The sequence below is a fragment of the Coffea arabica genome, chromosome 11e, assembly GCF_036785885.1.
Source record: "Coffea arabica cultivar ET-39 chromosome 11e, Coffea Arabica ET-39 HiFi, whole genome shotgun sequence".
NCBI lineage: Eukaryota > Viridiplantae > Streptophyta > Magnoliopsida > Gentianales > Rubiaceae > Coffea > Coffea arabica.
Window position 1 is genome coordinate 55041459 of NC_092331.1, and position 24286 is coordinate 55065744.

Genomic DNA, 24286 nt, shown 5'->3' on the forward strand with positions numbered 1-24286 from the left:
TTTTTTTTTTTTTTTTGAGAAAACCTTGGAGGCATTTAGACAATTACAAGTTCCTAGTTAACCATAGACGATAGCAAACATCTTCATATCAACATTAGAGATTCACAGAAAAGTTACAACAAGAAATGACAAGAAGACACCCAACATTTCCACATATTTGTATGTCCAGAAAAACAAAAGGAATTCTCGTAGATATTAACTTTGTTGCTTTTCGTACTGAAAAGCAAGGTATGTATATGTATAAATTGGTGGGTGGAAGAGGGAGGCTTGTGCAAATAGATGAGTGGCAAGTATACATTCCCTTGTCAAATCCACTTTTGTAGGTAGCTTGTCCAAATCAGAATCTTTTCTTAGCATGGACTCAGGTCCTCTCTATTATTGAATTAGATATAAATTCTCTCCACTCCATTACATTACAACAAATGAATTTGAAATCAACAACGTTCAAAATATACTTCAATCACTCATGTTAACTATATGCAGAAATTCATATTAAATTGACTTAATTTTATTCGTTGGTTAATCATTGCAAAACTTTGTTATGTGATGAATTTTTCAGCATTTAAATATTTCAAGCAAATTGAATGCCCAAGTATTCTTAAAGCAAATATCGATTTTCAATATTCACCATCAAAACGAGAAAAGATAACATAATCAGATGATTCTCAAAAAAATTATATAGTAATTTGAATATAAATAAATGGAAAGACAAATGGTGAGAAACCCACCGTAGCTAGTGGATTTCATCTAGTGCTGTTATCGAGTCGAATTGAGTCGAGTATTTGATTCTCGAATTTGACTCGTGCCTCTATCAAGCCAGATTTGAACTCGCTTGACTAAGTGGATGAGTCTTGAAATGTGTTCGAGATCGGTTCGATGAATAGGACTTGTGACTTGAGTTCGACTCGTTTATCACATATGACTTGAGCTCACTCAAACTCAAAATCTCAAACAGCTTTTTTTGTCAATTTTTGTGATATTCATATAAATGCCACAATTCAATCACAAAAGTTTTATGAAATGACATATATGTCCTTTCTTATTGAACCAAACGAGCTGCTTGAATAACAAACGAGAGTTGGCCTAATTCGTTAATTAATCGAACATATTTTTAGCTCGAACTTGACTTGTTTATTAAAATTAATGAGCCGAGTTCGAGCATTATCGAGCCGAGCCCATTCGAGCTTTCAAGCTTCTCATTTGATTTAACAACACTAATTGCATCCTCTTTGTCTTGATTGATGTCTTGTCTATACCATTATTGCAGGTGCCTTTCAATGCACATAAAATTGTCTCTCTATTACACTTCCTTTTCATCTCCATAGCATCGCTTGCTGTAAAGTTTCCATTGGCTCTCTCCATTATGTTCCACCAGCTAGAAGGGGTCATTTTGCACATGATGTTATGTTGTCACCATGGGAAATAAGCTGGGTAGTGACGGTGACTGCAACGGCCTATGTATGTTTAACATGCTGTAGATGTTCAATCCGACGTTCATGGGCATACCTTAAAATCTTCGCAAGGACGTTGATGAGTTTTTGAAACGACCCCATTTTGTAAATGGTTTTGTCGTACAGCCAAATGTTTTTTTTTTTTTTTTTTTTGCGGATTACAAATGATTCTTTCTCTTTAGACTGACTCTATATATAACGCCAATGAAAGGAAGCATTCCCTGCAAAATTAAGTGCACTCGAGGTTCCTCTTGTGTTTCAATACAGATTCTAGCTAATAGCTAATCAATTTTAGTTTCCTATTACTACCACAACCCTACTAGTTTTTCCAAGCATGGCTTCTGGAAATGGGAACAACGATTGGTCTACAGGCCTCTGTGGCTGCACTGAAGATTGCCGTTCCTGTAAGTTCCAAGAATTCAAATGCCCAATAGATACCATTCTATAAGGTTTCTGAGGGTCTTAATTGTTCTATTATAATGCAACCCATGCTTCATGTTCATAAACATTTTGGCTTGACAGGTTGCCTTGCCTGCTGGTGCCCTTGTGTTGCCTTTGGGAGGATTGCTGAGATCGTGGATAGAGGCCAATCCTGTTAAGTGCAAAACAAGAACTTTTCTTATAGTTGTTCATCATTAATCTTGCTAGCTATCATCAGATATGAAATGCATTGATCATTAATTTTCTTTTTCTTTTTTGATATATAGCTTGCTGCCAGATGGGGTGCATTTTCTGTCTGCTAGGTCTACTCCTGTTGAATCATGCGTCCTTGATTGTAAGCATGGGCTATCGCACCAAGATAAGGCAACAATACGGTATTATGGGAGGCTCATGCCATGATTGTATCCTTCATTTCTGTTGCGAGCGTTGCGCCTTGTGCCAAGAGTACCGTGAACTTCAGTTCCAAGGATATGATGTTTCTGCTGGTACGAACATTTTGCTACCCATGTCCTCCTCCTTTCTATATTTTAAATTCTAGAACAATTTTGGATGGTGTTTTAGAAACTTGCAGATGCGAGTCTCTGTAAAAGAATAGATTCCAGTAGCATCACAGGCGAGTTACATGCATATATTCACTCGATCACTTATATCTCTTGGGATGATAAATACCCCTGAAAGTGTCTAAGATGCAGGATGTTAAAGACCTAAATAAAGTATAGGAATTAAGAGATAGCATAATGATATGTTTAGGAATTTCAGTGACTAACAGTGATGTGTAATTTCAGAGTCACAGGTTCTATAACATTCTTATTTTCCTTAAAAAAGAGTGCATCACTAAACAGCAAGATTACCAATGTGTTAAAATTGTTCTTCAATTAACTTGAGTGATTTTGTATCCCTATTGACCTCAAATTCTAATTTTATTGGACAAGTAGGCCTGATATTACATTTTCAGTAAAAGGTGAGGCGAATCTATCTGGCGTTCTCTTGTATGCTTATCTTGTGCCTTTAGTGTTCATATTAGAAAAAAAAAAATCTCTGATATCTTAGTGATCTCAATAATCTCATTCTTTCTCATTAGAAGTTAGAATTAAGCCTTGAGTTGAGGTACATGTTGTGTGAATTATTTATTATATAATCTTTTCACCAACTCGAATGCTCCAGACATCAATCAAAAGCTAATCTTAATTAACCACATACTCAATATTGTACCTTTGTGGACCGTTCTCCCTAATTGCACTTTGGTTTTCAGGTTGGGAAGCAAATGCTGCTAAAAAGATTTCTGGGGTAACTATGGCTCCAGTTGGAGAAAAGATGACGCGTTAGGTCAAAAGATCTGAATTGTGGCCTGGATTCATTTTGCACCTTCAATTTGTAAATCTCTCCATTTAATTTTCTATTTGCAATAACCGAGTACCTAAAACTCTATGTCGTACCTTCAAAACTTCGAATGGTGCAAAATGAGATTAGTACAACTTTATCCAGTGAGCTCTTATCTTCTGCCATATCATCCATCCATCTCAGATACTGCTCAGAATCCTGTTACGTATGTTCAGTTCTTTGTTTTTTTATTCTTATTTCTTATTTTGAGGGTATGATATATGTAAAGCCCCGTTGAATAACCTAATTCATCATTTAAATTTGGGATAATTGCAGAAACCTCCCCTGAGGTTACTAATCCTTTGCAAATTTAGTCCAAACGATTAAAATATTATTTTAGGGAGTGAAATTAGAATTTTGTACCAGATTTACCCTTTGTGCTACATATCTAATGAATGACAAAGTACTATAAATCAATTAACAATAACAATTAATAAATTTTAAAGAGTATAATTTATGGGCAAACATGCATTACTCATTTAAAGTACCAGTTCTTTACGAGTATTTTACTTTCAAATATTTAATTTATGATAAATATATCAATATTTGTAAGTAAAATTAAAATATTGTTATAGTAATATTCTTGCAAAAAGGAAATCGATAGGCTATTTATTTAATATAAATTAAATATTTTTAAAAAATAAATAAATAAATGGCCCATAAAGTATTAATTTTTTATGGCTTTCATCCATTACACGAATAAAGTATTCGCTCTTTATGTGCATTTTATTCTGAATCATTTAATTTATATTAAATACATAAATGTTTGTAACTAAAATTGAAAAAGTGTTATATTAATATTTTTACGGAAGAGAGATTGGTAGGTTTTGTATTTAACAAAAATTAAATATTTGAAAGTAAATACAAATCTATATTTGAGTGTAAATATTTGTATTAAATTAAATGTTTAAAAGTAAAATACCCTTAAAGAACCGGTACTTTAAATAGTTACCGGCTCTTTATAGGCAAACACGCATTACTCATTTAAAGTACCGGTTTTTTACGGATATTTTACTTTCAAACATTTAATTTATGATAAATATATCAATGTTTGTTAGTAAATTTCAAAAAGTGTTACAGTAATATTCTTGCAAAAAGGAAATCGATAGGTTATTTATTTAATATAAATTAAATATTTTTTTAAAAAAAATGACCCATAAAGTATTAATTCTTTATGGCTTTCATCCATTACATGAGTAAAGTATTAGCTCTTTATGGGTATTTTATTTTGAATCATTTAATTTATATTAAATACATAAATGTTTGTAACTAAAATTGAAAAAGTGTTATATTAATATTTTTACGAAAGAGAGATTGGTAGTTTTTGTATTTAACAAAAATTAAATATTTGAAAGTAAATACAAATATGTATTTGAGCGTAAATATTTGTATTAAATTAAATGTTTGAAAGTAAAATACCCATAAAGAGTCGGTACTTTAAATAGGTAATGCATATTTGCCTATAAACTATACTCCTTAAAGTTTATTAATTGTTAATTGATTTGTAGTATTTTGTCATTCATTGGACATATAGTACAAAGGACAAATTTGGTAAAAAATTCTAATTTCACTCTCTAAAACAATATTTTAATCGTTTGGACTGAATTTGCAAAGGATTAGTAACTTCAGGGGAGGTCAGTGTAATTTTTCAAACTACAGGGGAGGTCAATGCAAATGTCAGAAACCTCAGGGGAGGTTTCTGCAATTATCCCTTTAAATTTAACAGGTTTAAATCTTAAGATGTTCAGACGTATTTGATAATAAAAAGTAAAATATTTGAACGAATTAAGTGGTACTGAATTTTCTAATTAAAATTTACTCCAAAAAAACCCATGTTTTAAACTCGGACTAGACCAACCAGTTAAATTGAGAACCGGCCAAGTGTCCTGTCTGAGTTATCTTAAAAACTTAGGGTGGTAAAAACTCAATCAAACTTGGTAAAAAAATCAGGTTTGACCGGAAATCGGAAGAACGAGTAAAAATCGAGTTTTCTTATCTTCCTTTTTGTTGAATTTTTTTGAGTTATTATCACTTTACCCCCTTAAACTATATCACTACTATCAGTTTACCCCCTAACGTTATCTTTTTGTCACTTTACCCCCATAAGTAATTCAACTCAACATATTAAGAAATTTTGGACAAAAATACCCTTTTATTTTATAACATTACTACATTTTTATTATCACTTTATTCGTTTGGATTATAGTGATACAATCACTTTAGTTTCTAACATTATTTTCTAAGTATTTTACCTCATCATTAATCAAACTAGTATGGTAAAAAATTTTTAAATATATTTACCCTTTTTTATATATAATTAAAAATAAAAAAGTTGGAATGGTTATTCTTCCTTTTTTTCACTTTAAGAGATCGAAAAACATAAAAATAAAAGGGGTTTCTCAAATTTCTTTTTTTCACACTTATTAATACTAGAAAAAGAAAAAGCGATAGGAAAGAAGGAGACAAAAAATTAGATTTTGCAAAAAAAAGAAAATAAAGAAAAGTCTAACATTATCGTATTACTTTAAGATTGTCGAGATTAGAATTGAAATTTGGTCGTAAACAAAAAAGTGAAATAATAAAAGTATTTAATTCTTTCTTATTTGTAATTTTTAAAAAAGAATTGAGCTCTCTCTCTTCCCCTCCCCCTCTCCATCTTTCTATTTTTTTTCAATATTAATAAGATTGCCAAGAAAAAAGCAATTAATACTTTGACTTTTTTTCTTGATACTAAAAAGGAGAAGAGTCACTCTAATTTTTTTATTATTTTTATTATACAAAGAGGAGGGTATTTTCTTCTGAAGTTTTTTAACTTGCTAAATTGGTTTAATGGTAGGATAAATTGTCTAAAAAATAACTTTATGGGGTAAATTGATAATGAGACTATATTTTATGGGGGTAAAGTGATTATAATTTTAAAGGTTAAACATGTCTTTTCACTTTAATTAACAAACTCCATCAAATTTGACAGTTAGTTTTGGAGGTAAAGTGACTAAAAGATAACGTTAAGGGGGAAATTGATAGTAGCACCAAACGTTAAGGGAGTAAAGTGATAATAACCCAATTTTTTTTTCCCTTCCTTACCTCTAACTCCAAATTCTTGTGACCTCTCCCCTCCTCTGTAAATCCATTTTCACTCTTTCACTTCAATTCAACCATCAAAAATCAATGCTTTAATCTTTTTTTAAACAAGATCTAATCTTAGATCTTGTATTCAAAAGAAGAAAAGATCCAAAAAGTGCAAAAAAGGGCGTGGAGAAGAGAAAAGTTCCAGAAAACAGATAAAAGCTTGATATTTCATGAGTTTGAGAATGAATAACTAACAAAATAAGCATGAAAATGAAATTAACAAAAAAAAAAAAAAGAAGAAGAAAGGAGTTGCAAAATGGCAGGAGTGAAAGGAGGATGAAATGAAACTCCGATAGTTGTGCCCCATGGAATGCGTCAGGAGTAGAGGAAGAAATGGGAAAGTATGATGAGGGGTCAGAGCATTTTGAATATTATGTTTTGACCTCTAAGTTATTAAAAACTATTAATATACGTCAAATATTTCATACTTTATAAATGTTACCCTAAAGTTGGTGTTATTTTTAATCAAGTCCATAATTTTAATTTTAAACTTGTTAATGTTCATTGAATAATATAAACTGCTATTTGATCGTTCTAATTTTTTTTGTATTTTCTTGTTAAAAGTATTTGAAACATCAAATATATATGAATATGCCTTTATTGATATAAACATGCTCTTAGGTATTATACATACAATATTTTAAATTTTAAATAAATTATATTTATGACATCATTCGAATCGATCCCCGATTGAACCCATTAATTCCTGATCCCTGAGTTTAACAGAGTCAATACTTGAGCTGAGTCTGAAAACATAGCAAAAAACAAGTGACAAACTAAGCTTTTCACTTATTACTTAATGTGATGTACACTCAAATGTATTAAATTTAGTACTTAACAATTTAGTAACTTTAACATATTCTGACTCTAAAATCAATATAGTAATTTAACAGTTTTATCAACGGCACCCTAACTTAAATATTTTGTTTTGTGATAATAATGCATCGTACAATAGTCCTCAATCTGCCACAAGTGTACTATTTACTATTATGTGATGTTCCTTTTCTACCCAGATTCGAAACAAATCTGCTGCAGACATTTGCAATTGTCAATTTCAATTATACTATATTATGTGTGCGCAATATATCTTTTTTTATTTTTTCAAATTTGAACAAGAATAATTCTAACCTTAAACCCACAGTAATACCAAAAGTCGGTAACTTCTGGTACCACTGAGGAGACTATAACTAGACTCACACACAATATATCTAAATACTAAGACTGTAAGTATAGACATTAGAATAGTAACGTACAAAAAATAGGGTAAAAAACAAAAAAACCCCCTGTGGTAAACCTAATACACAGAAAAGCCCCCCATGGTTTCAAAATATACAACACGACCCCTCATGCTTTGAACTAAATTGTAAAGGTGACGGAATCCGTTAAAGTTAACGGAAATGGACAAAATGACCAAAATACCCTGATATAATTAAGCAAAAGACAGCTCAAAAAAATCATTTGTTTTATTCTCTAAATAGAGAGAATTGAGGATTAAGGGGTAGAATAGGTATATTTGATAAAAATTAAGTATAAAAATTTTTTTTTAGGTTCCAATAAGTCATTTCCGTTAAATTTAACGGATTCCGTCACATTTACAATTTAGTTCAAAGCATGAGGTATCGTGTTGTATATTTTGAAACCATAGGGGGCTTTTCTGTGTATTAGACTTACCACAGGGGGCTTTTTTGTTTTTTACCCCAAAAAATACAACAAATTTGTTTACTCACAGAAGGTAGTTTTGGACAATTAACTCCATCCACTCAAATTCAGATTATTCCATCCGGATCATTAATTATATGGTGCAATTGCAGAGAGTCCTGTTCCAAAAAAGTTCTTCTATTGTAGATCAGACAATCAACCAAAGTCAAGTGTAGATCGCATTGTGCAAGAAATGACTCCATCTTACATCCATGGGAGCACTAAACGAGGTTACAACTAATAATACACAGGCCGGCTTCAGATTATTATGCAAACTGCAAATATGTTCAGTCAGGCCAAAATCCATCATCCATAAATGGGCTCTGGATCTACTTTTCTCCTTATCCTGAAAAGGAACAATTGCATAAGCAAATGTTAGGCAAATTACAGTATCAATTATCAAAGGAAGGGATGTTAGGATGGACGTAAAGTGGCCAGTAAAAGTTAATTTTGAGAGTTCAGCAGGCTATCAGGACCAAAAATGGCACTAGTAGTTAACAAATTACTAATTACAGATATAAACACCGTTTTATCTCAACTTTGCTAAGGAAAAAGGGTAAGATCTTGAAATGGAATATCTTGATCATTTTCCTATTAGTGTGAACAGCCAGTAATGACTTGATCATACTAACATAGATTACTGGACAGGGAAAGGCAACAGAAAGTCACATGAAAGAAAGCAAGTAATTGAAGTAGTGGTCGTCAACTTTCAACTTCTAATCTTTTAGTTGAGCTGAAACCGATAAACAAAAGAAGATCAGAGTAACAGTTGTTAGCAGAATTCAAGTCCACAAAGTCTTAATGTTATGCTAATTGGTCCAAAACCACGAAAAGATGTAGTCATCTTTCTGAAATGAAATTGCGCAAATATTCCATCACATCGTCAGGAGCTTTGGTTAATAAGATATGGTGCAACTGTAACTACACTTTCAGATATATTACTAAAAATGGGCAAGTAATTGCAGCACATTATTTAAGCCAGTTGCACCCGACTTGAACCTTTTGTGAAGTGTCATGAGACTAATACAAACTACTCATGACGGTTTATGTCAACGAGGCTTGAAAAGCAAATTCACAAGGTCTAGTATTTATAAATATCTACATGAAGACGAGAGGTAATACTACCAAAACTGTTGAATTGTACATTCTGTGTAAAATATCCACATGCACTGCAAAATTTCTGATTCATGCACTAATAAAAGGCAAGTACATCAGCACTCTTTACACAATCACAGAGTATCACAAAGCAAGTGGAGCCAGAGTTTGCATTGTGGATCAGAAATAGAACTCTTTTGATATACTAAGGGAACCAATTAGAATTTCTAGCAAATCACCTAGCATATTCTAAAGGTTCAGGGAACCTACGGGAAGTGTGCAGTTGCCCCTTCCTACATTACTGGTATCATCTCTCAAATTTTGGTTTTTGTTTCACTATTATCTATTTATGTCAAGATGATTAGCATATTAAGAAACTGGAGCTTGGCAAGAAAGCTTTTTGTTCTCTAATTGTACATCATCTAGTGACACGCCTAGTTTTTTCTCATGCATCATCCTATGATATCACTGAGTGATGCTCTGTAAAGTGTCCTTTTACTCTTTTTTTTTTTGTTTGTTGGGGGGGGGGGGGGGGGGGGGGGGGTTGTCTTGGAGTTAGCACAATTTATATCCCACATAAATAAAACTAAAAAGCATTATCAGGATGTTTATAAAAATTCACCAAAACTTCCACAAGGCATTAGTCTATAGTCATTGGATAGAATAGCGTGTGAAGTTAAGAGTTTATGTATTGAATGGACATTAAATCAATTCTTTTTCAGCTAATCATGAGCTAGCTTGGCATCAAAGCAAGCAAGAAAGGGAATGTGAAGGAAGAGAAGGAGCTAAAGAAGAATGAAATAATCAAAATTTGTCTTATTCAAAAAGATTCCAACTACTTGGCAAATCATTATTTCTGAGGAATATACTGGGACATCTATGAGCCTACAGAATGTGGATAAATAAATTCTTAAAGAAAGACTACCACAGGATTGTTCCTAGTGTTCTGCTACTAAAGCTTACCTGTTTCTGGATTTCACATCTCTGTACACTATCAAAAACACCTTCATTTTCTTAAGTATTCAATTAACAAATCTTTGTTAAATAAAAATACAAGAAAGACAATGAAGTCCTACTCTTGATATTGCCTCACAAACTGAACCACAAGTCCTATTTTCAGACCAACAGCAATGTTGTTCTCCCCGTATAAGTACTGTAGGCTGCTCTATACTCAATATCTTAAGATATATTGATCGATAAGATTAACTTCAAGAAGAAGGACCACATGATAATTTAACAGAGAAAAAAACAAAAAGAGCATAAAGCGCCCAATGAATTTTAGAACTGGCAACACAGGTAAGAAAGCCATCTTTAACTGATTGTAGCTCTCATCTATATGCTGTTAATATACAATTTTATAAGAAGACATGCCATTATAATTATTCTTGAATTCCATAACCATTACAGGAAAATTTAACCTGGATCTTCCAAACCTTTAGACTGGAATGTAAAGCAAAGAATCAAAACAATCAACACTAAAGGTGTGCCCAGATAAAAATCACAGTCATGGTAGAGTAAGGAATTAAAATACGGGCATCTGCAGTCACTAACCAATTATCTTGTGCCCATCTGCAACCATCAGTATCCACCACATGTAAACTGTAAGCATGTCTTGATTGTGATGACCGATTCTCAAAACTGTAGACCAAATAAGTTAAAATAAAAAATCATGATGAAGGCATGGAATAAACTATGTTAATTAAACATCTATACTCAACAAAGATCAGAATTTTCTTCCTACTTAACCACTAATCATTGTTCAAGTTCCTGAGAAAGTTACCTTTGGTGGATAAGATCTCCATGAATGACTACCAAAGACCCTGCTTTCACTTCAACAGGAACAAAATCTTTTTGGTCATAGGATGGAGATGGCTTATCAAAATGTACACCATTCTCATCTCTAATGAATCTCCTCACAAGGCCATCTGTAAACAATCAAATATTCTTTATGGCTTGATTTGGTATGCTTCTGGGAAAGAAATAAAAACTAAATAGAGGAAGATTGTTACTTTTATGGGATCCAGGAATGGCCCAAAGGCAACCATTTACGAGTGTTGCATCTTCTAAAGCAAGCCACAGCCCTGTGCAAGTTGATGGTTCAGTATAGAGGAAGGAGTTATCCTGGTGCGGCACTACTTCACCTCCAATACCTGGTTGCTGAAATTAAAGTTTAAAATGTTATGACGAGAAACCAAGCATGCACGATAACATCAGCATCTAAATCGAAGAAAGTCATCAGGTCAATTGGCATCACTTTAACAGAAAAACTTCCATGTTAATTAAAAATGTTTAAAATTAACTATTCATTACCAGTGAAAAAATTAGGCTTCAAAGTTATTTTTGAGTCTTCAAAATATAAGCCATCCAAAGTTTGTGCATCATTTACTGAGAATTACATCCATTTCAGTTATGCCTTAGGTCGGGAGAGGAATGTCAGAAAAAACGATGGATACTGCATGAAGACTTCTTCCTTGAAACACATTAAAGTATAGAACTTTTCAAACATATATCCTAGTATTGTCCAAATATAAATGCAGAAAGATAAGGACTTTTGACAAGAAACCTTTCAAAAACTTAAGATTCACTCCTTTTGTAACTATTGGAATTTGGAAGTAGCACAGCATGCATTCTTCATTCACAATGAAGCTAATACCATTAATGAAAGCTACTTGCATTTCAATAATAACAATGAAAGGAATACCTTAAAGATGTACATGGATTGGATAATAACTGGTTTTTTGTAACCCAATGAAAGCAACAACCCAGACAGCTTATCTGACCTAGAGAACTTCTTAAATACCGGATCAAGCTCATCTAAGGCTGCAAAACAATACTTATTGTTAAAATATTTTTCAATGCCAGTATAAATTAATTAAATAAGCACAAAGTTCCTTCATAGCATACCATGTCCAACTTTGTTGATTGAGAGTTTCTTCGGTTGCTTCAAGTTACCATCCTCATCAAATGCTTTCTCTGCAAAGCAACTTTTATCAGCATACTATACAACACATGAAATGCAAATCAACAAGTCAAGTTCAAGGCACTTCTATCAAGACTACTGCAAAGTACAGTATACCCATTAGCAGATATCAAGAGACTTATTGAAAGCAAAGAAAAAATATTTTATAACGTTTAAATTGCATCTGATTATCTAATACCCTTAACAGGCAAATCACCAGTGTTGGGCCTTGGTAGGTGTGCATCAAAAGTCAGTGGGTTTTTTGTCGGAAGGACAGGAGAAGAGACTTGTGGAGAAGGAAAGGGAGGGGTGGAAAAAGTTTGAGAAGAAAAGGAAAAACAGTAGGATGAGAGAAGTCTATTTCCATGAAACCAGCAGTATCTTTTCTACAATATCCAATGAAAACATGAATAATTAGGTAAGTAGCCCACTTGTGAACCGTATAAATTTCATCAGGAATAATCGGAACAAACCAAAAAAGGGCATCTAAACTTAAAAAATTTCTACTTTACTTCAATTCCACATACGATTTTCCTGTTTATCCTCCCAAACACATTAAATTCAAATAAAAGACGAAAATGGAATTAGTGGATCAACAGAAGGACAATAGCTCACGAGTCAACAACCACAATACCTTCAAAGAAGAATGAAATCTTCTCAGCACTTTCAAAGAAGTAGTCATTTGTAGCATGTTGCTAAACAAACAAACAAATCCCAGAAAAAAAAAATCAATTAAAATCAAAGCAACCCAAAAAAAAAAAAAATCAAAACTTGATTAGCTGCCAATCATAGTTTTAACAATTCTTACGTGGGTCTTGGTGGAAAAAATAGTGGAAGTTGTAGAAGGGTCAAATTCATCAAGCAAATCATCCATTCTTTTCCTCATGGATTCTATCTCCTCTGGGCTTGAAAATGATTCCATCACCAAGTATCCTGTTAGTATCAGACAGCATTCAAATTAATCAAGAATCAAATCTTCCATCAGCTCTATTGTTCATAAATTAAAAGCCCATATAAATTATTACTTAGACCACCAAAAACAAAATAGATGATGTGGGATTATTACCTTGGGTATTGAAGATGTTAAGCTGGTCTGAGCTGAGGCTTCCATGGATGCCCATGTTGACTTGTTTTATTCTTCTTCTTCTTCTTCGTGGCAGGCTTGAGAATCCCAGAAAAATGCACTAGACTACTAGCTATAGTTATCTGCTCCAGTCAGGCGAATAGTAGAAAATCCCAGCATCAGCTGCATCTATTTATAGTGTTCCTTTTGTTTTGGTTTCGTGGTCTTACCCTTCTTTTATTTTCCTTTTCCTTCTATTCATGTTTTTCGTAGTTTGGTTTTTTAGCCTATTTACACTCATGGTACTTGTGAAAGTATAGAAAAACATATGTGCTTATCTATTTTGTTTCGATGCCAACTTTTGCTAGGAACGGTAGCTTTTGTTCTTCATATAATTTCAGTGACAATATAAAAGATTAGGGTACATGGGGTGACTGGTAGATAGGGGGTAACATGTCTAGAATAAAATTGTAAGGAGTAATATGGATACAATTTGTAACTTAAGAATGCATAGCGTCAATGTGAGATTTGATGTAAACCTTAGGGCTGCAAGTTAATTGATACAAGTCCAACTATTGATGAGCCTTCCCTTTTTTTCTTCCTTTTTCTTTTATTTTCTTTAAAAAAAAAAAGAAAAGCCAAGAAATCTTTTTTATTGCTTAGCAAGAAGTAAGAACAATCGGAAATCATGTTCACGAAGTTAACTCAGAACTTGCAGGATAAAAATTTTAATTGATCTGAACTACATTTGAGTAAGCCTTAATTTTTGCAATGAAAGAAGTCCCAATGTTTTGTGCGTTTTGAGCCTTCAGAAGCACGATGTTGTTCAACAAAACAAAAATTTAGGAGTATCGATGAAGAGATGATGAGCAAGCACCTTTCAGGATAGGGTGAATTCCTGTACAGTATCTCATTTCCTTTTCATGAATTTTCATGCCAGGGTTGGACAATCATAAAACTCAAAATCTAGCAAGGTCAGAAGGCAAAAGAAGCAGAAGATCAACAGGTGTTCGAACCATTGTTCCATACATTGTTAAGCTCATAAACAAGATTCTCAATCAGCCTCGTGCCCCAAAGAGTCCTGCGACCCCAGAAGAAAGTTGAAAACTATCAAGGCCAAAGTATGATATGATACGAGCTATGCAATGCAAATTCAATACAAGGGCAAGTATCAAACCAGAAACCAAAGCAGTGCCATTGGTAAAAGGGGCATCCGAAGTGAAAAATTTGGAACCCCAGTTTTATAGATATGGACTTTTCATTCTGATTCTAAAGTCTTACAATGCTAATACATCTAACTGATGTACAAGATACAAAAAGGGCGCAAAAGGACTGGGACACTATATCGTGTGTCGATTTACATCGTGTTAGATACAACAGCTGCAAGACGAATTGATGTTAAGTCAATGCCTGAGAAACTGGTGCGGTTGAAAGATCTTCTGGCATCATTTTGCAGATTGATGCACTTACCGCTCAACACGTCCCCAGGAGATACTAATCGATCAGTCATCCAACAATTCCAAGAATCAAACTTCGGCCCTCTCCCAATTTGAGAGGGGAAAAAATGAAAGAATCACAATCAAGACGTTAGCAGCAAGAGGCACACACAAAATTACAGCGGGCATACACCTTGAACTATTTACTGGGAGAGATCACGTTACTGATGACAATTTTGAATCTTCTGTTCTATTCTGTCGGCACATGCAATCTGGGCATGGGAACGAATATGGAGAGTCATTTGGCCTTTTGAGCTCAATCCCTTTGGAATCACTATGAGCTCGCATGCTTAGCATTTGCCTCTTGAAGCTCCTCCACCTGGAGACAAGGTCACTAAAACATAATTAAATAGGTAAAGATACATTAATATCATATCAAAAGCAAACTTAAACCCATTGATGTCATTATGATAGGTGAACACATGAATGCTGCATCATTTTCTGCCCTCAAAAACTTCAGACAACAAACATATATACTGATCCAATAAAAACCCCCACCAAAATCAAAAGCTTATTTCCTGCCTTCTAGGAAAGCTATATAGTTCTCTCTAGGTTGCTTGGCAACACGAAAGAAGGTTAATAGGGCAGCATATTATAACCAAGGTGCCTTTCATAGTGCTTTCACATTTTGCAGAAATACGCTAACTGGGCTTCTCTCCAGCTGAAGCATGCTATTAAACCAACTTAGAGGCCGCCTTTACACTCTCTTGCACCATAACCAGATTAACATAAGGAGTCCTTGCACGTGGGCACTAAACTATAGCATACAAATGCTGTGATTAAAGACAAAAACAAAGCTCAGAAAAGACATCATACCCAATATTTGGATTATCAAAGATTACTGCCAACTTTCGCTTATCAGGCTTAACCGTCCGGGAATGTCCGCCATACAAAAATCTTCTATGGCCCAAAAGAAAATGGGGAAAGTTTCCACCTTGAGTTGTCACAAATACTTCGCTGTGAAGACAAACGGTGTAGTCTATAGCAGCCATCCTGGAAGAGTAATTCTTAAAGCAGTAACTCAAATTAAAACTTGATCTTCAATTAAACAAAATATAGTACCACAAAAGAAATTTTAACAATTAAAATCAAATCATTCAGACCTGAAATGGTGCTAGCTCTTCTTCAGATGCGAGCATTTCTTTTGTTTGTAAAAGCGGAAACATTTCGAGCAGAGGAGCCATATACCTCTCAGAATCATATATCTTTCCAGACGCTAAAAATATAGCTGTATTTTTATCAAAACCCATCCCCCGTAGCATCAAACCAACCTGATCAAATACATGATAATACAGACACAATCAAGTGGATGGACAATTTAGAAATACGCACCATTGAAGCATCCATAATTTAAGTCATTGCAAAACGGAGAATGAAAAATCGTCCAATGTGAATTGGACGCATGGCTGGAATGATTAGGAGGGTAAGAGGCAATGTGGAAGAAGACCACAAAGGTCAATAGTTAGTTTAATCATTTTAGAAGAGTATAATGAGAAGAGAATAAAAAGCTAGATGGGTCACCTTCATTTCAAATTGTCCCCACAAACTCCCTTCATCCTAGTTAAATTGATGTACTTGAATTAAAAATCTTTGCAACTAAACATATCAATAAAGAGTCTTTCCTAGAATTTGGTAGTTGATGACTTTAAACTTTTGATAGTGGACAATTCTTCTCGAACCACCAGAAAAGGACATAAGGACAATCAAAAAGTGGATGGAAGGAGAACTACTCCTTTGATGTCAAAATTGTTCCCGATTTATAAAACTTGATTTGGTTCTTATCAACTTTTTGATTCATAGTTGGATATAGGCTCTTTCTGTTGAAGATAATACTGATTCCTATATGATAAATGTATATTTGCTTCACGTATAACTTTTATGAATTGAATTCATGTCTAGGTATCCAGACATGACTTGGAAACAAATTCATAAGTGGATGCTACACCAAATTGCATTCAACTTCAGGTTCCACCACAGGTACCTGACTTGCTACCATTAGATTTTTACTTAAAACTGACATCCTCAAGCACAAAATCAGTTTGAAACTGTAAAGCTCCATCTTGACTCTATCCCAACTAGGATGTACTTTGCCACTTCAGACTTACCAAATGGAAATGAAAAGATATTAAATTTTGCATCCTGATTACTTAAATATGCTTCAAAGCACACAGAAAGGTACATTTCCATACATTCAAGCACATAATCTTAAATATTAATGGTAAATTCAAAAAACAAACATAGAGGCTACATGGCACTACTAATACCATTAGATAAAGAAAATAGCATGAAAGTACATAACCCATAAGCAAAGGAGGATACAAGTATAGATTGATCATTGAGTAAACAAAACCAACTTCTGACAACATAATTGGAGGAATTAAGAATGAGCAACTAGAAACATCAAAAGAGAAAATAAAATTAGTACCTCTAAAGGAGTTAAAGGACATTTTCCATTGACTCTGATTGCTCCAGGACTAATTACTCGACCAGGTTTGGTAAATTTGCCCTTCCAGCCTCTTTCCCTAGCAGCATCCATATCTCTTTTTTCACTTTCTCCACCATCATATACACAACAAGAGAAAGCAACCATGTCCTGCATAGAACAATATGACTAGTCATCCGAACTCTTACAAAGTCTTATCTTTGCTCAGCAGCAAGACAGAAAATAATTTCCCACAGTTTAACCAACCTCCTCAAACCGAAGATGCACAGAAATGTACTTGCCACCATTGTTTACACTGTGTTCTTTCATTCTTGCAACCAAAGTTTCACCCATAGTCAAAATAGGATTAGAAAATCTTAAAGCTTGATAATTTGCCAAACACCTAAGCCGTTGAACTGCTGGAGGAGCATCAAAGGACAATCGATTTGCAAAAGGAGAGATCCTTATGATCCTGAATTCGCAACAGGAAAGAAGAGTAAAATGGTTAACTCTCTGGAAACCAACATGAAGAAAAAAGACAAGGTTACTGCAACTAACCTAAAACATTTCACACCCTTACTTATTGCAGTTCATGGAATTGGTGGAAAAGGAACTCTAAAAGATTTCACTGTTTAACATTATTTATCAAAAACAGACAGGTATACTGGACCAAAAATTTCATTTTCTACCAGAGATGGTTTTCCTATGATGGACTCCTCACACAAAGAGAACAATGCTACATTTCAACAAAATTTGGAGCCCTTCCAGTCATTCAAACGGCATGTCAAAAATAACTAAAGCACCAGCACTACCAGCAGATCCATCCCTTAGCAAGGCAAGCATTAACATATAAGAAAAGAAAAAGGTGACACCTATTAACATTAGTACAGAAAGATAAAGAAAATCTTTAGCTCATTTCATCATCAATGACCAAAGCCCACTGAGAGGCAAGCATTTCCCAAAGAAAATACAGTAAGTATAATAGCTCACTTTTCTTCAAGTAGCTTTGGCAGAACAGTATCTCTGTAGAACTGGATGGATGACCATGCTTTTATCCTAAAGTTGTAAACATTGGTCATATTGTAGTCAAACCTTTCCATTATATACCCAGGAACCTTATCCACCACTCTTACATCATTTTCCAGGGTTTTAATAAAATAGTCTTCATCAAAAATCTCTCCGAATTTGCTGCACATGAAAGCCAAAATCAGAATCCATAACATCCTGCTCAGAACACTAACCAAACAACTGTGAACAATGGAAGTTCTGGCTTTCTCCAAAATCTCATAACAAGTAATCCCAAGACCAATCAAAGGATTTTTCCCATAATACCCTCATATATGTGTATATACACACACACTCAAAAATATAAACATTGTATATGCACAGACAAACTACATTGATTAGTCTATAGGTTGATGTTCATATATGTTTGAGCAAGCATATGTATGCACATACAACAGAAGATCTTTTACAAACAATTTGAAGAACAAGCAAAAACATGCTTCATATGCATAAGCAACCTAGAAACTACACTGTGCATCCATGTATCGCAAATGTATGCATAGTTTGTAGTATGTTTACTTGTGAGTATATTAATGCGTGTGTGTATGTATATATTTTTATATGATTATTGATGCTCCTAGCAGTGAAGGTCCCGCAGCACAACCAGAGAGGCAGAATAAGCTGATTTATTTTTCTGTTTAATCTAAAGTGTTCCAAAGAGCCCAAGTACACGATGTCAGCAGTTAATCCACTAAAAATCAAGTTTTAGCCCATTCTGAAATATAATCATAGCCATGTATGTAAATCGCAAGCATAGTGACATCCTTGGAGTATGTCAATCACAAGGAATAATTCATTAAAGAAACATTAAAGCTAACCCACCTAGCATCTCTCCAAATACTGTGAAAATGGAAGTGGGGAATTACAAGGGTTGCATTAAGATAACCGGCTACAGCAACAGCATTGCATATCTGGAAGCATGAAATCAACAAACTGAGAAAGCAAGAGGCAGATAATGCATTATAAATACTCAACAGTCATTAACTAAGAGTGAATAAATAACTCAAGACATATGCAATTACCGATCCCCTCTGTTGATTCAAGCCACCATTTGCCTCAATATAAATGTATCCATTGGACTCAGGTAAGCCTAAAATAGCAGTTGTAAACCACTATGTCAAAATTTATGCAAAACAATCACAAGGCAAACATCTTGGGAGAAATAAACATTCATGAATGAGAAATAAAATGACTTAGATTCCCAATATGCTTACATGGCAAGACAAAAGTAAATATATAATTCATGTTCAGCTAAATAAATAAGGAAGAAAAGTAATAAGAAGTCAAATTCACAAAATCCAAGTAATAAGAAAAGTAACAAGGAACCTTGAGATCAAATACAAAACAATGCATGCCATTGGTATAGCAAAAATACAAATTCTCTTTCCTAAACTTGACTGCTAGTAAGTTGAAGTCCACTCCTACAAGTTCTCTTTCCTAAATTTAATTGCACCTAATTAAGGTCCATTAATGTTCATATAGCAAAAATACAAGTTCTCTTTCCTAAACTTGATTGTAACAAAGTTAAAGTCATTACCGTGATTCATTTCATCGAAAGTATAACAACATCCAAAGATATATCATAAAACCTAATAGCTGTAAGATCATTGGAAGTATAACAACATCATTGAAAATATAACATCCAAAGAAGATACAGATATCATAAAACCTAAATCTGCAAGAAAAAAAGATCTCCAGAATTTCCAAATTTGAGAGAATCAGCAGGTCATTAGCAGAAGCATTGAAAAAGAAAAGGGCAAAAAAAAAAAATGTATAATAGGGTGGATGAGAGAATATGATAATCATGATTTATTCATGACTAACACAGTAGTGTACCTCCTGAAGACATGTTTATGCATGGTCTCCACTCACCGACTTTATAGGAGTGCTTCCATATGGATGATATCTGCATTAAAATGTATCATATTCAGCAGATAAGGACAAAGTTCAATTTGAATATGAATAATCACAGCAACTAAAATAAGGAAAAAAATCACTAGTTTACTTTTTAGCACTTTTCAACTTCAATTACTTGGACCATATGAAAAAGCATCTTGATAAAAAGCCATATAATCCCACAAGTTCTTTGGAATAAAAATAATTTTACAAAATAGAACAAAAGACAAGCATATAAGAAGATTAAAAAGCCTGAAGAGAAAATTAGCAGGTTACCCAATATCTGTCTGCACAGAGTCAGTAAATTTATTAGTATCATTTATAACCTTATCTTATTCCAAAGCTAAAATGCAAGATAAACGTCAAAGACAGGATTTACATCTTTTTGCATTCCGTGTAATTCTTTACCAACTACAACAATTCTTGTTAGCCAATAGCATAGTTAACATTCAGCTTACAAGATCCAAGGTTATGGCAGCAGACTATGTGAATAGGGTTCAAAGTTTCTTATTTTTCAACGCACACTTGCTCCTTGTCTCATATTAGATCCTAGCTCTAAATTATTCATCAAAAGCATAGGAATATCTAAAGTAGCCTGTTTTTACCGAGGCAACTGCATATGCATGTCCAAACTAGCCTATTTTCCTATCATAAGGACAAGGTAATACAACAGATAAAGGGCAGAAAGCCTTTTCATAAAAAGGCCAGCCAACAATCCAAGAATCATCCAACGTAAGAGCAACAAATTTCAAGTTGAAAATACTGTATCAAAGAATCAGGATTCACGCATTCATCAAGCTACCAAGAATTGCCTACTCAAAAATTATAAAGAACAGATACCTTTACTTGGTCCTAAGAGCTCATTTCTAAATTCCAAACCAGCATTCAAACTCCCGGATTCTCATCTGCATTTTGCTCTTTGTTCTTGCTCTTTCCGCTTAGACAACTAAAAAGATTCGATACTTGTTTCACAAGTAATTACACGATTCTGTCCACAAAAGCCCAGAATTGTACGATTACTATTAAAAAGCCATCAACCTTCCAGTTTTGAGGAAAAAAACCCAAAATTTTTTTTTTTCCTTTCTGTTTTAGCACCAACCCATGTTTTATGCTCTTTCCAGATCTACCCTCACCGATATTCTGGTCTCTGATAAAATTTTGAACTTTAGTTCTTACCAAATTACAACCTATCTATTGACATGCAAAATGAGCGAAACTACAGAACTCATACCAAACATATCTTCCCACCAAACAAAGGGAAATGGGGGAAAAAATTGTAAAAGTGAAAGATCCTCAACTGTTTGAAACTTGGTTCCTATTACAGCACTAAAACAAATGTCAAAATCAATGAATAAAACCCTTTTCAGTGTCACTATCAATTACAATCACAATCTACATTGTCACTTCAAAAAATAAAAAATAAGAAAAAATAAAAAACAGAAAAGGCTTAAACTTTAGAACCGAGAGAAAAGCTAATTTAAGTTAAAATAAATTTAAAAAACCAAAAAAAAAGGAGATCCCAAATGGGTTTTCCACAATTCAACCAACTAACCGCATCAGCTGAAGAGTTATCGGAATCCATCTCGGGTTTGAGCTTAGCATAGAGCTGCGGGCTTCTATAAACCGACCCGGGTGCGCGCCGGTGATTAATAATCGGAACTACATCAAACGACACCGTACCCATGTAAAACAGCATTCCGGAGATGTACAGCAACGGGGCAAAGAGGAAAATCCCTTGTCGACGTAGAAGAAGCGAGAGAATGAGCCAGGCAATCCGCTGAGCGGCGGTTTTCGGGCCGGGTTGACCCGGAGTAAAACGCCCCTGCTTGCGTCGGAGCCGGGGCGAACGGGAAAGTGGGGATTGTGGAGGTGATGGGCTGCTGTGTCCGCTACTTGGGATCCTAACTTTTGCGTGCATCTCTTGATTTCTTCACATTATACAGAATTTTTCCCCCAAAAATTTTCAAACTTCTCTTATTGCTGTCTTCTTCGTTCCAATTTTTTGGGGGTTGCTTTTTTCTTTTTCTTTTTTTCCTTATTTTGGGACAGGTAGAAGAAAGAGTGAAGAGAAGGAGATTGTGTGTGCTTTTGGTGCGTGTTTCATGGAGTGGAAGAGGGAAAGAGGAGAAGAGCAGAGGAGACAGGAGGGCGCACGTGACCTGAAAAGGTGGGGTATGTGATGGAGGAAGAAGGGCACGTGCTGAGAACAGAGACAGAGTATGATGGTGGGAAGAATACTTAAATTGGTAATGTTGGGGCTGGAAAAAGGTATCGACCATGTATTTATTGTTGATCACTTGATCATTGGAAGGAAGAAAATGGTATGTTTTTTGTGTACTTTTTATTGTGGGTTTGGGGAAATGAAAAGATTAGAGTCGGAAAGAGGAGGGTGTAAGCTATGAGTTTTAGTTTATTTAATCTATGGGACTTCGTCTGGATTAAGGAATTTGACGAAGGATTTAAGAATCATTCAATGGAATTTTGTATGAATCAAGGAGTTTGATGATAGATTTAAAATTTATCCAAATTGGTCTAGTCCGAATTGTTTAAAATGCATTTGGATTTGTAATTTATCAAAATTATCTAAATACATTTCTTTAAATAGGAAGAGAGGTAAATTTTATTAATAGCATACTAAATCTGCTTCAAGAGCATAATAACAAAGCAAGGTAGATAAATCCAAAAATCTCATAAATAACTACTCTAGTGTAAATTACATTTCAAACAATAGAATAATTAGTGATCTATAAATCCAAATACCTCATAAATAATCTAAACTATTAGAGGGAAATGAGAGGATTTCAAATTTTTCATCAAAATCCCTCGATCCAAACACAGCCTAGTAACTCGAATAAGGGTTACTTTCGTTAATAAATTTGAATTTGTGTCTAAAACTTAGTTTGAGCAGAATCTTACGGGTTGGATTCTTGTAATGAAATTTGAAATGGTGTCTAAAACTAATTTGTTTATTATTCAATTGTGTCTAACTCTATCTAGTTTTTGTGTTACTCCGGCTGACATTTTTTGTGTTACTCTCTAATTAGTTTTTGTTTAACTCAATTTCATTGGTTGTTAAACCAAACCAATGTTGAGTTAGCTCTTGTAGAGACTAAGCTCAAATGGGCGGCACTAAGTAGCTCCGTCTCATATTCTAACTCTAGTTCAAGATGACAATGACAAATTTAGGCATTTTATGTCCTAAGTTCAGGCCGATTAAGCCCCGATTCATGTATATATATATATATGTGTGTGTGATCTATAATTATACACATTATAGTATAAAATATTAATAATTTATATACAACTTTAATCATTCATAAAAATTAAACATATAGTACATATAATTCTATATTTAATTATGAGTTTGAACTAAATCCAATTTAAACCCGAAAATCTTATTAAAGTGTAAACGAGCCTTACCTCCTAATATAAATGCAAACCCAAAAGCCTAAAAACTTCATTTAATTTGTCGGATGCGTTTGAACTTGCCAAAACCCGGCCTTCTAATATAAGTCCGAACCCAAAAGCCTAAAAGCTTCATTTATTTTGTCAAATTAACTCATGAAGCTCAATTGACAAGCCGAAAACCTAAGTCATGATGCTCAATTGACAATCGTGATGTGGAGATGATATCGAGTTGCCAACCGCAGCAAATCCGACAGAACGGGGAAATGGAAAAGAAAGCCTCGTACCAAAGGTCCGTGAAATCCATAGAATCCACCACCAAAGTTTAGGCCGATTATTACTCCAAAATTTACTGCGTAATTGGACCGTGTAGGCAAAGGGAAATAATTGATTGCAGCTCAAGTAAAACAAAACTCTTTTTCTTTCATTTGTATTAACAAATGCTAAATCATAATTTATTGTTTGATAATCACTCAATAGACAAAAAGAAAGCAGTCACATGAGGATGCGGATTATACAAGAAGTGGTCAGACGTGTGCCCAGATCAACAAACAATTTCCATTTCCATTTCTTCTTACATACATTTCGCCTCATGTCACGTCTAAATGCCCCTTTGAACAATCAGGAAGAAAATGGTTTGACATGTTAAACAAACCAACAAAGAAAATGGAGGAATCGTGCCAAACAGGCGGTAGAAATAGGTCTGTAAACAGGGAAATTATGGAGGCATTGACATTCTGGATCTAAACAGATTTCTGCCCCCACTTGCCCCCAGAACTAGAAGGA

General features: G+C 34.1%; 3 protein-coding genes across 6 annotated transcripts; 1 reads left to right on the top strand and 2 right to left on the bottom strand.

Annotated features, from left to right (window-relative positions):
- The first annotated feature begins 1662 nt into the window (after nucleotides 1-1662).
- Nucleotides 1663-3397, top strand: LOC113717790 (cell number regulator 7). The gene is made up of 4 exons (XM_027242602.2): nucleotides 1663-1855; nucleotides 1974-2045; nucleotides 2159-2377; nucleotides 3145-3397. Exons 1-4 carry the CDS (start codon nucleotides 1786-1788, stop codon nucleotides 3216-3218), a joined length of 435 nt encoding a protein of 144 aa, XP_027098403.1. The 5' UTR covers nucleotides 1663-1785; the 3' UTR covers nucleotides 3219-3397.
- Nucleotides 3398-8221: 4824 nt separating this feature from the next.
- Nucleotides 8222-13464, bottom strand: LOC113717906 (phytanoyl-CoA dioxygenase-like). Its single transcript, XM_027242750.2, has 9 exons — nucleotides 13220-13464; nucleotides 12962-13086; nucleotides 12788-12848; nucleotides 12099-12167; nucleotides 11896-12014; nucleotides 11204-11351; nucleotides 10975-11119; nucleotides 10746-10832; nucleotides 8222-8445 (listed from the first exon to the last, which is right to left on the bottom strand). Exons 1-9 carry the CDS (start codon nucleotides 13272-13274, stop codon nucleotides 8406-8408), a joined length of 849 nt encoding a protein of 282 aa, XP_027098551.1. The 5' UTR covers nucleotides 13275-13464; the 3' UTR covers nucleotides 8222-8405.
- Nucleotides 13465-14413: 949 nt separating this feature from the next.
- On the bottom strand, nucleotides 14414-22436 carry LOC113719331 (protein ESMERALDA 1-like). Of its 4 annotated transcripts, none has more exons than XM_072071885.1 (10): nucleotides 21648-22432; nucleotides 20036-20105; nucleotides 19222-19289; nucleotides 19022-19110; nucleotides 18125-18322; nucleotides 17402-17606; nucleotides 17138-17305; nucleotides 15816-15983; nucleotides 15529-15719; nucleotides 14414-15046 (listed from the first exon to the last, which is right to left on the bottom strand). In XM_072071885.1, exons 1-10 carry the CDS (start codon nucleotides 22011-22013, stop codon nucleotides 14869-14871), a joined length of 1701 nt encoding a protein of 566 aa, XP_071927986.1. In that variant the 5' UTR covers nucleotides 22014-22432; the 3' UTR covers nucleotides 14414-14868. The 4 variants fall into 4 exon arrangements, 2 of the variants coding, with proteins under 2 accessions (XP_071927986.1, XP_027100343.1); XM_027244542.2 differs by having other exon boundaries at nucleotides 14414-15031; nucleotides 21648-22424; XR_011825098.1 differs by having other exon boundaries at nucleotides 14855-15046; nucleotides 15529-15705; nucleotides 21648-22436.
- Between the last annotated feature and the right edge of the window lie 1850 nt (nucleotides 22437-24286).

Coding starts and splice junctions, on each gene's coding strand:
- LOC113717906 (XM_027242750.2), bottom strand. CDS start 13,274: ATGGGCATCCATGGAAGCCTCAGCTCAGACCAGCTTAACATCTTCAAT. Junction 13,087..13,219: donor TAACATCTTCAATACCCAAG/GTAATAATCCCA, acceptor TGATACTAACAG/GATACTTGGTGATGGAATCA. Junction 12,015..12,098: donor AATCAACAAAGTTGGACATG/GTATGCTATGAA, acceptor ATTGTTTTGCAG/CCTTAGATGAGCTTGATCCG.
- LOC113719331 (XM_072071885.1), bottom strand. CDS start 22,013: ATGCACGCAAAAGTTAGGATCCCAAGTAGCGGACACAGCAGCCCATCA. Junction 19,290..20,035: donor CATAAACATGTCTTCAGGAG/GTACACTACTGT, acceptor CTGCTATTTTAG/GCTTACCTGAGTCCAATGGA. Junction 15,047..15,528: donor TTTGATAATCCAAATATTGG/GTATGATGTCTT, acceptor ATTATGTTTTAG/TGACCTTGTCTCCAGGTGGA.
- LOC113717790 (XM_027242602.2), top strand. CDS start 1,786: ATGGCTTCTGGAAATGGGAACAACGATTGGTCTACAGGCCTCTGTGGC. Junction 2,046..2,158: donor CGTGGATAGAGGCCAATCCT/GTTAAGTGCAAA, acceptor TTTGATATATAG/CTTGCTGCCAGATGGGGTGC. Junction 2,378..3,144: donor AGGATATGATGTTTCTGCTG/GTACGAACATTT, acceptor TTTGGTTTTCAG/GTTGGGAAGCAAATGCTGCT.